Raw genomic sequence first — 19,061 nt, 5'->3', positions numbered from 1 at the left:
AATGATATTGTCAGCACCACCACTACTGACCTTATTATAAACTGTGGTTTAACATTGTTTGTGCTCATTTTATGATATCCTTGAGGGGCAAATAAACATGCACAGTAGCTGACACTATCATGTTTCCGCATGAGAATTTCAAGGGGCAGTGTTATCAGAGGACGCACTTTAATTCAATAACCCCAGCGGTGTGTTTCATGGTGGATTAGGCTTGAGCGTGAAATCTTCTTCACCACCTGCAGTGTTAAAGTCAGACTGTGTGGTGTGTTCATGCCGAGGTCATGCAGCGCGGGCAGGAGGAAGAGCTGAGCTGGCAGATTTGTGATGCTCCCCTCACCTCTGGCAGAGCAGCACCCGAGTGTGTCCAATAGGAAAGCATTAGACACAAAAAGATATTACATGTAGATAAGTGTACTAATGTCAATGTCAATATGAGACATTGTACAAATAAGTCATTACAAGACAGCATTTAGCGATGTAGGCTCTTGTTTTACAGTAGATGTTTCATGATTTGCAGGTCTTGTGGCTCATATAAACTTGCCTTGGCTGGTAACTTGATGAACGGAAGAAGTTTTACATTAACAGGTATTTTTGGTCTAAATAACAAGCTGACAAAGTGAACAGCTAGAGCTGCACCTAATAAACGTAGCTTTACAAGTGTTGTGTTGTTTTTATTTTTTTTATTGTTGCTGATGATGTATACGCCCATTTTGGGGTTTAGAACCTCGAGTAGCAATTGCTCATATGCATTAATGATAGCTTTTTTTTGAAGAGGTTTGTTATTGTGCAAAGTAATCAATAACACATTAGCACTCACTGTAGCGAGGCAAACATAATTATCCTTCTACATTTTTGCTAAACACATAATGCTGCTCAACATGTCACGGGGGCCGTGTGTTCACTTTGCTCTAGTGACTCCCCGTGAAGCCATTACAGTCGGAGAAGGGGCGAATCTCTCAGACCGATCCACTACATCAGCACTTTGAGAATTCAGTGCCCTTATATGACAACAGCAATAGGAAATACACACTGTAATAAGCCCAGCTGTGGTTCTGTTCTTCCCCTGCCTCGATATTGTTTGTACGTGCAAAGTCACAGCACCGGAGTCTCTGGAGTAGAACATGTTGACAATTCAAGAAAAATCACAATTTTCTTCTAGTCATTACAATATACAGAGTGAAATTTTACTGCATATTCAAAAAAAAAAAAAAAAAAACACCTGGTGTTTGTAAATATGAAATGAGTTCCAATTCCACCGACTGCTACCTGACAAGTGTCAGTGTTTTAATATGTACATTCCGGTCGAAAAAACGTCATAATGTGCATGAAGGAAAACTGTTTTCAAACACTGGATTCAGCTGATCCTTATTATCATATAGTGTTTCTATAAAAATCTAAAGAGACAGCCCCGGTCAATGGGACAGAACATTGCTGAATTGTGAACAGGACATGAGGGTTAAATAGACAGCAAAGGAGCCCGGAGAGTGTCTTATAGAGCGTGTCGCCCCTCGCATTTGTGTAATACGCACATTATTCATCGGTCCAATCAGCCAGCTGCCATTCGCCGTGGCTCCTGTTACATCGGTGAATTATTCAGAGAATTATTTAAGTGCCTGTAATCACAGAGGAGCCTGATGGGTTATACGAATGGAGAAAGCTTCCTGAGCTCACCTCCTTATATCTACTGAGAATAAGGAGATGAAACAACGACAAAAGAGAAGAGGGGAATGAGGCGTGAAACAGAAAAGGACAATGAGGAGAGAGAGAGCTCGTTTGAAAGAAAGCTTGCGAAGAAGATCCCTATATCCTTTTTTGAACGTGGATTTATTAGTTTATTTTACAAGGCCACATCAATCAAGGCTTTAGCTAGGTTGGAACATCAGCATAAATGTGCCAGCGTCAGCTACAAGTTAATTATCAAATTAAAAAAGTTAGTTTTTTCGCAATCATATTAAAGAGACCTATTTTGGCCAAAAATTTAACTTGCTGTTGTTTTCCGTAACTACAAATATGGTCATGTAGCCAAGTTGACCTTACTTTCTGGTTTTTAACAGGGCCATGCACAGGGGGTGGACCGGTGGCTAGAGCCACTGCCCCTCTGCCGTCATCGGCTGAGGTTCCCCCTCTCACAGTGAGAGCACAAGTGCTAACAACTTGTACAATATATCCATGTTCTTAGAAACAATGTGTAATTGCGAATCATAAAAGATGAGGTTATCAAGATATTTCAGGACATAAAAAGGTTTTGCTGTAAAAGGAACAAGTAAATATGCAAATTTATCAGCCATGTGTAATTGTCATGTTATTTCAAGACATCTACAATGAAGTCTGAAAATATTAGAGTGTGCTGTTTTCTCTTTTAATTGTATATTTGTAATAACTGGATAATTTGTATTTACAAGCACTCACCCCCTTTTTTTTGTTTTGGGCCACTGCCCTTAGTTTCAATGAAGTTGTGTGCTTTTATATTTCCTATATTAAGATTTGGGAAAAGAAACACATATGCATGTGACTTTTTTGGTTGTATATAGTGTATAATCGAAATTCAGCATGTTATGTCATATAACATGCATTTATTAGAATCTAATTATAAGTGATTTCTCAGTCAGTTTGCAATATACAGTTTTGTACATGTCAAGTGTTTCTACATTGTTTAATCATGCAAAGCTACAAAAATCATAATTCTAACATACTGACCACTGGATGTTTAACGTGGCACCTCATGGCAAAGAACCCCTTTGAGCATTTAAGAATTTGAATTATTGCTCTCCACAATCTATATCTATAACGCCCTCAAAGTTACAGTACAGCGGCCAGGGTCATACAGAGGTTTTCCAAGACGGGTTTCACTCGGAACAGACCTCGCAAGTGTCGATCAAAGAAGTTGCTGTACGTCAGGTGCAGAAGTTTGCTTCAAAAAAACAGACGCATGAGTGCTCCCAGCATTGCATGGCCATCGTCCCGGTAGAAAGCCTCTTTTAAAGCTGGCTCACAAGAAAGCCCGCAAATAGTTTTATAAAGACAACCTGTCCAAGAGCATGAATTACTGGAACTATGTCTTGTGGTCTTATGAAATTAAGATAATGTATATGATAATAAGAAAATGTTCTCTTGCTGCTGGTACTGAAGAAGCTGTGGTTCATTGTGTGAGACATGGATTCCAACATATACTGTAACATGTACCTCAAACACGTCGGCAAGATGAAGGTGAAGTTGAAGGTAATGGAGTGGCCAAGTATGTCTCCAGACCTGAACCCTATTGAGCACCTGTGAGGGATTCTCAAGCAGAAGGCGTTGATGCGCCATGTGTCTAACATCCAGCAACTCTGTGATGTCACTATGGACGAGTAGAAGAGGATCCCAGCAATAACCTGTGCAGCTCCGGTGAATTCCATGATCAGGAGGATCAAGGCAGTGGTAGATAAGAATGGTGCTCACACAAAATAGTGACACTTTGGACACAGTTTTAACATGTTCACTTAGGGTGTACTCACTTTTGTTACCAGTTATTTAGACAATAATGGCTGTATGCTGAGTTATTTTTAAAGGACAGTAAACTGTCTCTTGAGAAAATATACTAAAATGTTTGCTTAAATGTGAACTTTTGTGAGATACTGTTACTGAGTCCAAAAATATTGAATTCCATCAACAACAACAAAAAAAAGAAATAAATAAAAATCTAATTTTTGACATTTAATAATTGTTTTAATTTTCTTATATTTACATTTTAATTTGTTATATAACATGCCAACTGTTTACCCAGAAATCAGAAACTTTGGAAAATGTGTCTGACGGGTGTTTCTTGTTGCCTAGGTGTAACCTATTAGCTTGATTTTTTTTTTAAGCGGAGATGCCCAAACTAGGATGTCATATTAGAAAAGGAGAAAAGGGGGAAAATGCCATCGAAACACATTTCTAATTTAACGATGAATCTTTTAGTATGATAAAGTATAAACTGAAAAGCAAACTAACTGACTCTCGCCTACATAATATCCCTACTTATGTCAGCTGCAACCAAAGTGAAAAAAATTGAACTTTTGAAAAATAAGGACCAGCTTTGTGTCTCTCATTAGAAATCACTGATATTAACAGAATATGGCTGTATTGCTTATAGTTTGAATAACTGTATTAGGCAATCAACTCTATTGTACTATATATGGGATTGTTTCTATGGTGTCATTGATCTAGACAACTTTAAAAATAAAACTACATTAGTTCAGCAGATCACATTAATATACCGTATTTTTCGGACTATAAGCCCCTACTTTTTTCCCGCGTTTTGAACCCCGCGGCTTAAACAACGAAGCGGCTTATTTATGAATTTTTCCTGGGTTTTTCCCGGTTTCACAAACTTCAAGGCAAAAAACTGAGCGACATAACATTAGACCGATTAAATTCCTGAACGAAAACGAAAAAACGCACCTCACCTGTGTTCTGAGCTGCACGGCATCGGAAACATCGGAACGTTTTTCTTAAACGCACGACGATGCCAAAAGATAAACTCCAGAGAGAAATAGTTGTGAAAGGAAGGAGGAAGACAGTGAACAATGACTTTCTTGGTCGGCTACTGTTTAGATACAAGCCGTTGTAACGCGTTGAGTCAGGGTGAAGGGAGAGCTCGCTTACTCCAGTTGCAACAGAAATCATATAAGAACAGACAGGTTTCCAAAACTCGTGCTTTTTTATTTTTCTTGGCAACAGCGTTAAGGGTTAGTCAAAGAAACTTAGAAATGAGCATCAGAAAATAATAAGGACATAATCCTTAGTCTTACACACATGCAGTAATAGCGGAAAAATGCGGCGCCAGGCTATTCCCAAAATACCGCTATGCTCCTAAAGGAAGCGCAACATATTTCGATATTTATTTACACCGTGTAACAGACACTGTCTTTCATTAAAGCCTGTGTAAAGTTCATTAGTTTCAATGTAGACATTGCAGCTTATAGACAGGTTGGGCTTATTTATGTTTAAAATAAAAATATTTATCAAATTCAGTGGGTGCGGCTTATATATGGGTGCGCTTAATAGTCCGGAAATTACGGTATATATATTTTTTTAATTATGAAACCATAAATGAGGGGAACCATAGCAATTAATGAACTAATTTTAATATAATACATTTTAGAATAATGCAAAAAAAAATTTCTGCCTACGGCCCTTAAACAAGTTAGATTTTCTTCCCCCAATTTAAAATTGAGTGGTCTGCCACCAAAGGTGCCATGTTAAGTCTAGCTGAAAGATAAAATTTTGATCTGTCTATTCCTACTTTGTACTTGTACTCCAATGTCTTCAGCGTACAGCCAAAACAATAGAATTGGCTCTTTCAATACTTTTAGAGGGTAATGTAAATATATGACATTTTAGTGAGAAAAATAGCACGAGATATGTTAAAGAAAAATTAAAACAGACAGGGGAAAAGGAAAGGAGTGGGATGGAAGGAGAGCTCTTCCTGTCTAATCCTCAGCTCAGAGAGGTGGGACGTACATAGTTGCAGTGGCTTCATTAGTTAGCGTTCTTCCAGTATTCATGGAGGTGTTAATAAAACATCAATACAACAGCAGGCGCTGAGTGGAGCCGCTCAGAACTTCAGCAGATACTAAATAGGCCTGGTAAATGAGTGGAATGGATGAGTGTTGTACTGAAAGATAGAGGAAAAAAGGCAACACGTGACTGAGCTGATAACCAAACAGGCTTTTATTGATGTGATCATATCTGTAAATATTTCACAGCTTTCTTGTTTAACTCACCAGTCCAATCAATAGGTAATAGATGATTAATAAGGCTATATCAGATCTGCAGATCCAGTAGACAAAATGGAGGAAGCTACTGTAGGTAAGGAGGTAATGTGCAAACATGCTATGATTTTAATTCTGATTGGCTGAGGATTAGTAATGGCAGAGAGTGTCAGATATTCTAGGTCTGCATATGTGTCCATAGACTGAAAGGGTGTTTTGACGACTATTATTTATTGCTATAAATTGTCATTCTAAAGAAACCCAACCTATTTTTCTTATGTCCAAGTTAAAATACAGGGTTTATGCTAATATGATCTATACGGTGATGATAAGGAAAAAATATTTGATGAGAATTTTATAGTCAAGTATAGTCATACTTTTTAAATGTACATAGCAGGATGGCAAAACTGAATGGAGAACTGTGATTCATATTTTTCCAACCTGATTAGCACATATTTGTATTATTATTTGGGTACTCTGTTTCCTGCTACTTTATGAAATTGTGTCACTGAGAAAAACAGTGACTTTTTAAGATGAATGTATGATAATTTAGGAGTGCTGTTTGCCCAGTAATAAACTGAAAGCTGTAAACGCACTTACTTCTTATTTTTGAGCATATAAAAATATTTTCAGGGTCAGTCGATGATTGTGATGCCTTGTAGCCATTGTATTACTTCAAAATGACACTTTGTAAAATAAATATAATTTAAATTTAGAGAATATTCATTTAACCATTAAAAAATGTTGACCTTTTTCAGACATTTATTTTTGGTTATTGTGTGTTATTTTCCTTACATTATAACAGGTTTGCAACTAGAACGCTTGAATTTTAAGTAGAGAATTAGCAAATGCACAAACTACACATACTTTTTAATGGGACAAGGACATTATGGTCGGTCGGTCGGTCTATCTATCTATCTATCTATCTATCTATCTATCTATCTATCTGTCTGTCTGTCTGTCTGTCTGTCTGTCTGTCTGTCTGTCTGTCTGTCTGTCTGTCTATCTATCTATCTATCTATCTATCTATCTATCTATCTATCTATCTATCTAATCTATCTAATCTATTCACTTTGTAACCCTGTATCCCCTTGTTATTCCTTTCATCTTGCAAAGTTGTGCATTATTTGCAATTCAAACTGTTTTTTTTTTTTTTTTTTATCGTCCTACTTCTTGTCCTTTATGTGTCTGGTGGGGTTTTTTTTTTGTTTCAATCTCAGCCTGTTTGTTGTTAATGTGATTCGGGATTTGTCTGTGATTACTGTGTCTGCTTGTTAGATCATGACAGAGATTAATAGAAAATCCTAAATTAAATTGCATTGATGCATCACAACTAGATTAAAAAAGGGAATCTACTAGATGCCACCTTCCTCTTTCAATCACTGGATAATTTATTTAAAATTCAACATACCATATAAGTGCTCTAACTCTGCAGGTGTGCAGTGGCAAAATTGATGTCTCTGCATAATTTGTCAGCATTCCTCCACCATTTCCTTGAGTAAAACAGATTCTTACTGAAAATTGGCCTTTTTTTTTTTTTCTTTTTTTTTTCTTTTTTTTTTGTTCAGAGCAATGCTGCTACAAAATCTCTTATAGTTGCTCAATTGGATTGAAATCTGGAACAGTAAAGGCCTTAGCTTGTAAATGACATTGCTTCAATCTTCATTAAACCGTGCAGTGAGTTCTTGTGCCCGCTGGATGTGGGCAGGGTCATCCTGGAAGAGAATCAATTAAGAAGGTGATCAATTAAAAGAACTGATTATTGATTTGCAGTGACAGTGGCTTGTAACTCTAAAAGGACAAGCTATCTTGAATAGTGCAAAATGTCCTTCATGGTATTGTAGCCACCAAATTTCTCTGTAATGTCACCTGTTTGTATAATGAAATAAATTTAAAGACCAAAATATCCTGTGCTGAACTTCTAGTCATGTTAATCTGTTTTAGAAATATGGCACTGTAGTCACTTCAGAATGTGGATCTGAAACAATAAACATCATTTATATGACATTTCAAAGTTTTTTTAATGCAGTATTTGTACAAAAGGTTTATTAGACATATGTAGATACCTGGCATTAATTGAAATAAATATATTAATTTCTGCCACTGAAACTAAAACTGTGTTTTGATAAGCTCATAGTTCACTAAATAGTTTAACATGACATTGTCATACTGTATTGAGTCAAGTTATATAGTTAGAAGACATTTGGGATTTGTTATAAAATTGTGTTTTCATGGCCTGGTTAGGATTGTAGAATTGACTGTAATGACAAAGACATTACTGTGGGTCAATAAATAAAAGCCACACTAAAGAAATTAATTGCATTGCATGTTGTTTTTCTTTTCCTCTAGGAAAATGCTACGCTTTTCATATTTTGTAGTTTCTGTGACATGAATTATATAGGACTACTGACAGTAAAATTATACAACTGCTAAAAATCTTTGAAGCACTAGCAATGCCTAGCCCATGCACACTCTGGGGTGCTGCTCCTCCGCAGTAGGGAGCAAAGCGTGGCCGATCTACCCCATTAAATAAGGGCCCTCCGTTTTAGAAATGAGACTGGAATAAAAAAAAAAAAAAGAAAGAAAGAAAAAAAAAAAGATTTTTGATGTTTTATTACCACAGCATGTTCATTATCAATCTCACCTCGGTAGTAAAGAAAGATTTACAACTGGGCTCTACAAAGCTACACAGAGAGCCCAGGATTCAAGCCCTATATGTGTGTTTACATGTGTGTACAGTACATATTTGATGGAACATACAATATTGGTGTCTTTGTGGTCCAGTGTGTGTGCAGGGTTTTCCCTGTAAGTCTATGTGTAATAGAGCTGCTTCTGTGATTGTGTGTGTGTGTGTGTGTGTGTGTGTGTGTGTGTGTGTGTGTGTGTGTGTGTGTGTTTGCTGATAGATGCTGCATTCCCTCTCCGCTCCGAATTAACAGGGTTGCTAAGAAACGGCGGGTTTATATTAGATCAGCTTATCTGCTTTTATTGCTGTTACTATATTTTCCCTCAGCACCGTGCAGCCTTTATTCATTTGGAAATTTACCCAAGTCTCAGATTAAAGGAAAAGCTCTGTGTGCGTGTGTGTGTGTGTGTGTGTGTGTGTGTGTGTGTGTGTGTGTGTGTGTGTGTGTGCATGTCTCCTCACAACATCCTCATCCTCCTTTAACTCTCTCTGACAAAAAGACAGAAATTGGATACTGGATATGTTTCATTTCCAAAGCACTCAGGAGATAGGAGACCAAACGGCAAAAAAAAGTAAGCAATACTTTGATACATCTAGCTGCAAACATTTTTGGGTGTACAATGGGGTTCACAAAAATTAATCTGGCTGTCCACTGTGTAATGATTTCTGTCTAAAACTTGACTGTTAAGCTAAGGTTGGAAAACATTTCTGCTTCTTGTCCAGCACTGGTCATATAAGCAGTAGGTAATAACTGTAAGTAAATGCAAGAATCATATACCTTAATCCAACAATAAACCAAAGCCTGTTATTCTGTGTCACCCAGATCAGAATGATTCCCTTTTTGAATCTGGTTCCTCTTAAGGTTTTTTCCTCACACCATTTTAGGGAGTTTTTTCCTTTCCACTGTTGCCATTGGCTCGCTCATTATGGATGGACTTATAAGGAACAAACTTATAGGCGCTACACTTATTTTATACAAATTTATAACCGCTTCTTCTGCATAAAGCTGCTTTGAGACGTCAATTGTTAAAAGCACAATACAAATAAAAATTTCATAAATTGAATTATATGCTTTAGCCATGATTTTATTGGGTTTATCTTGTACTGCATGAAAAGTACTAGACTGCTGAAATCAAGATTTTAAGATTAAAAAAAAAATTATTTTAAGATTTTATTTTAAGATTCAAACATTTTTTATAATTTCATAATATAGTTATATAAAGAAAACTACTTGCAGTGAAGTGTAAACCTGATCGGCCTCTCAGAAATTTGTGCATTAGGTAAAATGAATATAAATTAGATAATGATACAATCACTCAGTGCAGTAATGGTTTTACTGCTAATTAACATTAATTTTAACATTTCACCTCTTATTCATGAATAAACAATGAAACGGGTTTTTATGAGGGTTTTTTTGTGCTTTTAAGGTGTGTAAGAAATGTGAGCTTTACGCTGAAAGAATTTCACATCAACAAGTTCCAATATTGCAAATCTGTGTAAAAAATATTTGTAAAATAAAATATAACACTGAAAAAGTTCATTATTTGTATTACTTTAATGCTTTAGGTTCTGTACTAAAGTAATTCATGCAAAAAAAAATATGTGGCTGAAATCCAAAGTGTATATTTGAGATTGACTCATAGCAAGAAAATAAAGAAGCAATTCATGTTTACTTGAACCGAATGGATTTTTGTGTAAATCTCCCACATCGACCACAAGTGTACCTTGAATTTGCTAAAGTGCTTCACACAAACTAGGAAACAATATTTAAAACATCATAAACTATAATTATTCTTAATGCACAATATGACTAAAAGTTTGTGGACACCTGCCCATCACAGCCATATGTGCTTGTTAAATATCAAATCCAGATTAAGTTCAGTAATAGCCTCTCTTTTTCTAGAAAGACTTTCTTAAATTTGTGCTTTGAGCTTCATGACTGTAGTTTGGGGAAGGCCCATATATGGATATGATGATCAGGTGTTCATATACTTTTGCCTGCATATTTTTGTTGAAGGTGTAAGTGACTTATTGGTTAAGACTTTGCGGTAATAATCCAAAGGTTTTGAGTTGAAATCTCAATTACTGTTGAGCCTTTAAACAAGTTCTTTACACTTCATCTGCTTGAAGCAATTCAGTAAAATTTAGTCGGAAGCAAGGATCTGTAGAAGTTTGTTTTCTTGCATAAGAATTTACTCATATCAGTCGGTTTACTTGAAATTACATAAAAGGCAAATTTTCAAGCAGCTGTTATATCATTTAAGTTCAGTAAGTCATATTGGCCATTGCGTGTCAGTCTTTACATCAATTACACCCCATACCCCATCTTTCTTTATAATTCATCAGCCCTGCTTTTCACTGTGCTGCAATGGATACTGACCATCAAAGACTTATGAGATTTCAGTGGTTGATCAGAGAAGAGTTGCATTTACTAGCCATTTATTAGTTATCCATTGTTATCTTTTTACCTATTTAGTTTACCCATTTTACCCATCAGTTTATGAACACAGCAGCACTGATATTTTTGGTTGGTGGCCTGCAGCTGATCAGCACTGTTGTACCTGATAATCTTACACACATGCATTACATTGTAATTAGTGTAGTGATTGTGTTGATGATGATGCACACTGATTTTTAAAACCACAGATTATAGTGTTATAATATAGTGTATTCGTTAACGCACTCTGTACGAATCAGATGTGTTATAGCAGACCAGCACACTCCTAAAACCTGACACTCATTAGCTTAACTGGTTTGTGTAAGAGGTGAATTCTTCATTTAAAACAGCCAGATATTTAATGAATTATGTGTTGGTATGTGTGTGTGTGTGTGTGTGTGTGTGTGTGTGTGTGTGTGTGTGTGTGTGTGTGTGTGTGTGTTCATGCATGCACGTGTGATCACGTGTCTGGAGAGTCTGGGTCGTGTCTGAGGTCAGGATCCTCCATCTTGTCCTTGTTACTGTGCAGATGGAGGAGCAGCAGGAAGGCACTTAGCGAAGTGCTCACTCTGAATGCGTCTTGGACGAGACCTGTGTGTCTGAACTACGCTGCCCAGAGTGAGCTGCAACAACGCCAACACGCCATGTTTATTCTCCTTCAGATCAACCATACATTTATCAAAAATACCTTTTCATCTTACAATAGATAATCATTTGAAATGTTGATGTGCTTTTGACTTGTTAATTAAACAGCCAGTACATGGCATTAATTAATATACTCAGTAGGGTATTTAGATTTTGTGATACCACACCTTTCGTTGAATACATGCATTTGAAGGGTCAGAAGGTGGTGATTCAATTCTCTTCACCAGCATGGCACTAAATCAACACCAAATAACAGGTTTATATAAAGTTTTCTCAGAGAAGACCTTTAGTTATTTAGCAGTGTGTATGACTTTTTCCTATTGTGTTATTTATAAGCTGCTATGGCATAAGTGATAATGAGTACAAACTAGTCTTACTGATGTTCTACACATTAAATGTTACTATAAAAGTAAAAATTTGTCATTCATTAGTAAAATAAAATTGCTATTGTTGGAAAATTGCTGTTGTGTAAGAGACTAAAGAGATCTTTTGCTATATGATTTGATAATATTTTTAAAATAGTATTTTAAGTAAATTAATTCTGTTTAATTACTGTGAGCTGTGAGTTGGCTTGAAATTTGAACTTTCAAAACAAATCAAGCATTAAAGCAAGAGAACTACAGAGAACTACAATTTCGTAATCTATTCAAAGTTTTTCTGGACTCTGATTTTAAGCCTAGAAGTAGTCCAGAGAACTCAATGTAAGCAATGGTCAGGGGTTCACTTGAACATACCACCAGAACATTCTGAATGAGGTGTGAAATCTATTCAAACTTGAAACTGCATGCTGAGTTGTGATTTTGTTTTATTTTTCATGACTTGTTTTTACCTTCATGATGCTAGGGAAAAAAAACATATTATGGCTATCGATGTTTAAAAATCCACATTCATAGAACCAGTGCACTTTTGCACATTCGCTAACTTTTGTGGTGCAGATGCTTGTGCTGAGAGAATCACGAAAAATGGCAGTCTTGTATGAGAACCTCTTCTTGTTTGCAGGTGTTCCTGCATGATGACATGCCACTTTCTGTGCCACTTGATTGTCAGTACAAAAGGAAACTTTTACAAACCTGCCTGCACAAATGTGATTTAAGGAATTGCTCAGTCCAAGTATTCGAAAAATAATTTTTATGAGAATGGAAATCTGTGATTATGAGCCCCTGTTCCAGACGAGTCTAGAGTCGGTCCTAAATGTGGACAGTGTTTGTAGATTATAGATGTTTATACATCTCCAAACAATGCATCTAATGAAATACATCTTTAAACACTGCCAAATGTGGAGAGTGAATAGACTCAGAAAAAGATTTGGAGATTGTAGAAAGCTTTTAATAATTAGAGACTGTTTGGAGATTACAGCAAATGTTTAAACATTGGAAACAGTGTTTGGAGTTTGTGTAGAGTCCTTAGGCCTTATAGACTGTGTGGAGATTCTATGGAATGTTTAGACAGGGTTTGGAGTTTATATGTTTATATAATACATTGTTTGGAAAAAATAAAGGGATTATGTTGGAAGAATATACAGTATTAAAAAATTAGAGTCTGTATTTGGAAAAACTTACATTTAGACAAGTGTTTAGACTGTGTTTAGAGCTTATACAAAGTGTTTAGACATTAAACATTATTTAGACAGTGTTTGCAGTTGATATAATTTGGTAAGACATTAGACACAATGTTTAAAGAGTATAAAGAGTGTGTCGACATTAGACAGTGTTTTGAGATTATATGGAGTGTGTAGACATTAGATACAGTGTTTGAAGGTTGTACAGTTTTTAGACATTAGACACAGTGTTTGGAGATTACAACATTTTTAGACATTAGATACAGTGTTCGGAGATTATACAGAGTGTGTAGAGATTAGACACTGTGTTTAGAGATTATACAGAGTGTGTAGGCATTAGATACAGCGTTTGGAGATTATATGGAGTATATAGATATTAGATACAGGTTTTGGAGATTATACAGAGTGTGTAGAGATTAGAAACAGTGTTTGGATATTAACCGGAGTGTGTGGACATTAGATACAGTGTTTGAAGATTATACAGAGTCTGTAGAGATTAGACACAGTGTTTGGATATTATACGGAGTGTGTAGACATTAGATACAGTGTTTGGATATTATACAGAATGTGTAGACATTAGATACAGTGGTTAAAGGTTATAAAGTTTTTAGACATAAAACACAGTGTTTGAGGATTAGAATGTTTTTAGACATTAGATAGTGTTTAGATCTTATAAAGTTTTTAAAAATTTGACACATTGTTTGGAGGTTATAAAGTATTTAGACATTAGATACAGTGTTCAGAGATTATACAGAGTGTATAGAGATTGGACACAGTGTTTGGAGATTACCCAGCGTGTGTAGATATTAGACACAGTGTTTGGAGATTATATGGTGTGTGTAGACATTAGACACAGTGTTTGGGGATTATACAGAGTATGTAGACATTAGACACAGTGTTTGGAGATTATACAGAGTATGTAGAAATTAGACACAGTGTTTGGAGATTATACAGAGTATGTAGACATTAGACAGTGTTTGGAGATTATACAGAGTATGTAGACATTAGACACAGTGTTTGGAGATTAGACAGAGTATGTAGAAATTAGACACAATGTTTGGAGATTATACAGAGTATGTAGAAATTAGACACAGTGTTTGGAGATTACCCAGCGTGTGTAAATATTAGATACAGTGTTTGAAGATTATAAAAAGTGTGTAGGCATTAGATACAGCGTTTGGAGATTATACAGAGTATATAGATATTAGATACAGGTTTTGGAGATTATACAGAGTGTGTAGAGATTGGACACAGTGTTTGGAGATTATACGGAGTGTGTAGACATTAGACACAGTGTTTGGAGATTATACGGAGTGTGTAGACATTAGATACAGTGTTTGGATATTATACGGAGTGTGTAGAAATTAGATACAGTGTTTGGATATTATACGGAGTGTGTAGAAATTAGATACAGTGTTTGATGGTTATAAAGTTTTTAGACATAAAACACAGTTTTTAGACATTGGATAGTGTTTGGAGCTTATAAAGTTTTTAAACATTAGACATTGTTTGGCGGTTAAAAAGTATTTAGACATTAGATACAGTGTTCGGAGATTATACAGAGTGTGTAGAGATTAGACACAGTGTTTGGAGATTATATGGAGTGTGTAGACATTAGACACAATGTTTGGAGATTATACAGAGTATGTAGACATTAGAAAGTGTTTGGAGATTATAAAGAGTGTGCAGAAATTAGACACAGTGTTTGGAGATTATACAGAGTGTGTAGAAATTAGACAGTGTTTGGAGTAGGTGTTTTTGTGTAGCTGGTTTGGGCATTATAGACAGTGTTTGAATATAATGCTAGGTGATTAAAGAAAGTGTTTGATGATTATAGATCATGTTTGTTCATCTTCATCTCCTGTTCACCATTTTGTGTTGTGTGCAGTGCTTCTGCACAGTACGACATTAATATTCCTTTAAAGAATGTTTCTGCCACACACTCACTCTCTCGTGCACTCTCTCTCTCTCTCTCTCTCTCTCTCTCTCTCTCTCTCTCTCTCTCTCTCTCTCTCTCTTTCCCTTTCTCTCTCTCAATCTTTTACTCTCTACTGCAGCACTCCTAAGCTCTCGACAATTACTACTGCTGTTGAGAAGGAGCATTGTTAGGAATCCCGCCACACACATACACACACCCGCACACACAGCGAGTTCTGCGAGGAACTTGGTGATTGGGTTAATGGCGGTTCCTGCCTTCTTTAAAGAGGAGTGTGTGGGTTATTTTTAGCTGAGGGAGTTAACAGAGAGAGGAGGCAAGTGGTACTGCAGTTCCTTTAATGCAGCATGCAGTGTTTCGACACTAGGGCAACTCTTAGCTTCTGTCATTTTTACACATACACTTTAACCCTGCATTGTATATATATCTTTTCAGCAGTATAGACACATTCATCCAGAGTTCAGTGGTGTGTATTTTAATTGACAATATATTACCCATGTCAGGATTAAAATGAGCGATGTATTTCTGATATAATAATCGGTATAATGACATGATAATTATTTGAAAGGTGGTAGTTTTAAGAATGACCTGATCAGCTGGTATACTTTTTTTTTTTTTTTATTTTTTTTTTATATATAATATATATAATATATACGTATATATATATATATATATATATATATATATATATATATATATATATATATATATATATATATATATATATATATAGTATCTTAAAAAAGCGAGTACACCCCTCACATTTATTTTAGTCAATGTGCAGCTTTTGTATAGCAGATATATTTACTGTCCTGAAAATAACTTAACATACAGCCATTATTGTCTAAATAGCTGGCAAAAAAAGTGAGTACACCCTAAGTGATAACAGCTGTAAGTTGTTAATATGTCCTATTTATCATGTTAATGTTTTTGTCTGCTTGACAGGACCATACAAATGTGTGTATCTTGTATTAGAGCAGTTAAAATTTGGTGCTTTGATAAGTATTAAAATTGTTGCTCTCCACAAAGATGGCCTAGGCTATTAGATCGTAACACCCTGAAACTGAGTTACAGTGCAGTGGCCAGGGTCATACAGAGGTTTTTCAAAGCAGTTTCCAATCGGAACAGACCTCACAATTGTTGATCAAAGAAGTTGAGTCCTTGTGCTGAGCGTCAGGTGCAGAAGCTTGCGTCGAAAAACAGACGCATGAGTGCTGCCAGCATTGCATTAGAGTGCTCAGACTATATGCTGCACACCGCAACCGCATGGCTGTTGTTTTAGAAGGAACACAAGAATGCCCACAAACAATTTGCCTGTCCAAGAGCATAAATTACTGGAACCATGTCCTGTGTTCTGATAAGACAAAGATAAACTTGTTTGGCTCAGATGGTGTCCAGCATTTGTGGTGGCCCTCACCAGTTTTGCCTACAGTCGATGCATGGTGGTGGTAGCATAATGGTCTGGGGCTGCATGGGTGCTTCTGGTATTCGGGAGCTGTGTTTTAAAAAACATAGATTCCAACATGTACTGTGACATTCTAACGCAGAACATGATGCCCTCCCTTTAAAAACTAAGCTGAACAGCAGTTTTCCAACATCATAACGACCCCAAAAACACCGCCAAGATGACAACTTCCTTGCTGAGGAAAGCGAAGGTGATGGATTGGCAAAGTATGTCTCCAGATTTAAACTCTATTGAGCACCTGTGAGGGATCCTCAAGCATAAGGTGTAGAAGCACCAGTTGTCTAACATAAACAGTTGGACACAGTTTTGATATGTTCACTTAGGGTGTACTTACTTTTGTATATGAGTGTGTGTGTGTGTGTGTGTGTGTGTGTGTGTGTGTGTGTGTGTGTGTGTGTGTGTGTGTGTGTGTTTTCCCCACTTGTATCAATGAGCCTTGGACCCTGTCACCAGCTTACCACTGTTCCTTCCTTGGAGCAATTTTGATAGATACTGACCACTGCAGACTGGGAACATCCCACAAGAGCTGCAGTTTTGGAGATGCTCTGACCCAGTCGTCTAGCCTTCAGATTTGGCTCTTGTCAAACTCACTTAAATCAAAATTCAGAATCACACCCACTATATTGCTGATATGTTACAGCTTGATTTTTGTTTTAAATGCAATACTAAAGGTCTCAAATTAATCTGATGACAAACAGGTGACTGATGAACCTGACTGATTTAAAATAAACGGACAAATCTCACCATCTGTAAAAGTCACAGAAGACTGTCTCTGTATGAAATGCGCAAATGGATAGCATCAGATATTATAATGGTTTAGGCTGTAAACTTGTATGGATGTATGGAGAACAAGAACATACTTTGTAAGTCAGTGTCACTCACTGCTGCTTCTTTGGATTTACAAGTGTGGGCAATTTCATAGTGTTTATTAGCTGTAGGTTATAGGGTCCTTTTAATGATGAAACAATGCACTGCGTCTTTGACAGAAATCTCAAAACCTATGACTACTGGCAATTCCAGGCTTCATCTTATCAAGTCCGGCACAAAAAAAGGTGCATCATGGGGAAAAGGAAAACACATCCTGCCAATTTGCCAATTTGGTTTCTTGTTTTTTTGTTCAGTGTTCAGGGATCTTGCTGCAGGGCTTTGATATTGAGAAAAGGAAAACAATATGAGCTATAATGAGCCTGCAAATTCTTGACCATCCACACAACTCATAACTTTTTTTTTTTGTATAGATGCGGTTTGTGAATGTAGCTTTTCTTATGACTTTATCAGTATGAGATTGGAGAAAGTCTACATCTCTCTCTCTCTTTCTCTCTCTCTCTCTCTCTCTCTCTCTCTCTCTCTCTCTCAAACCACTCTGGTGTGATATTTCATAAATGTATTTCTGCTTTTCTCTGAGCTGTTTCATTCTACCTGCTCAGCATGTAATACACTCTCACTTGCTCTCTCTAGCTACTTCTCTCTTCCTGCTTCTGTTTGTCTCTCTCTTTATTTATCTCTCTCTCTCTCTCTCTCTCTCTCTCTCTCTCTCTCTCTCTCTCTCTCTCTCTCTCTATCTCTCTCTCTCACACACACACACACTTTGTTTCCCTGTGTCTCTCAGTCTCTTTCTTTAGCTTCCCCTACTTTGACAGTGTGCGTAAGTGTGACTCATGTGGTCGACACCTGCTCAGCTGTCATTGGTCGTTGGACTGTAAGGTGTGTAAGGTGTGAGACATGTGGACTGCAAATTAAGCCATTTGAGAAAATAGATCACGGAATTAACCAGTTAAACATATTAGATTGGTTTGTTTAAGGAATATAATAATTATAATAATAATAATGTAATATCATTTATGAGGGCACCACTTTCAAGTGTTTAAAGCGTAATTTTTACCTTGTCTGGTTTTAAGTCTCAGTAACACAAATATATTAATGCAGTATGTATCTTTTGTCTTACAGTGAGTGACAGCTGTTTTCGTAACCTTGCCGAGGATCGCAGTGGCATCAACCTCAAAGACCTTGTGCATGACCCCTCCCTGTGAGTGAACACACACACACACACACACACACACACACACACACAAACACACACACAAATAACAAAAATTTTATTAAAAAAAGTATGGAAAAAAGAGAGGTAGATCTAAGAGTCTGAGTCCACTGCCAAGGAACTTGACTCAGGAAACCTTTTGAAAAAAATATGTAAAAAAAAAAAAACCTGCTGTATATACACTAAATCAATCAAAAACAAATTTCACTGTTTAATCAAATGTAAAAGTTTTTCCACATATTTAAAGTCAAAAAACACCCACACATGAATATTCAAGATACCATGTTTTTCTTTTACACTGTTTTATCATATACCTTGACGTCTTGACCATTTCTTTTTTTTTTTTTTTACACATTATTTATTTGGTATTTTTTTCATTTGATTTATTTGATGCACCGGATTATTTGCATGCACCAGTATTTTATGATTGGTTAGAAATTTGGCATGGTTGTGCCAAATTTACAGACCCTTTGTATTGTATAAGTTCTTAAAAAAAAGTTCTTAAAAAAAAATTGTTGTCTCTGCAAATGCAATTTTTATGAATGAAAAGATTATAATGAA

The 19,061-nt window shown here is 36.2% G+C and overlaps 1 protein-coding gene across 14 annotated transcripts in view; it reads left to right on the top strand.

Moving 5' to 3' along the window:
- gphnb (gephyrin b) overlaps nt 1-19,061 on the top strand; it is a 114,538-nt gene that overhangs the window by 32,323 nt on the left and 63,154 nt on the right. For all 14 annotated transcript variants that reach the window (XM_083562255.1, XM_083562254.1, XM_083562253.1 and 11 more), the window contains exon 2: nt 18,410-18,488. In XM_083562255.1, the coding sequence (XP_083418381.1) occupies nt 18,410-18,488 (79 nt within the window). The remainder of the gene's footprint in view (nt 1-18,409; nt 18,489-19,061) is intronic.

The sequence above is a fragment of the Silurus aristotelis genome (assembly GCF_946808225.1).
Source record: "Silurus aristotelis genome assembly, chromosome: 15".
NCBI classification, from domain to species: Eukaryota; Metazoa; Chordata; class Actinopteri; order Siluriformes; family Siluridae; genus Silurus; species Silurus aristotelis.
Note: the sequence above shows the minus strand (reverse complement) of the source record. Positions and strands in the feature narration are given on the sequence as shown.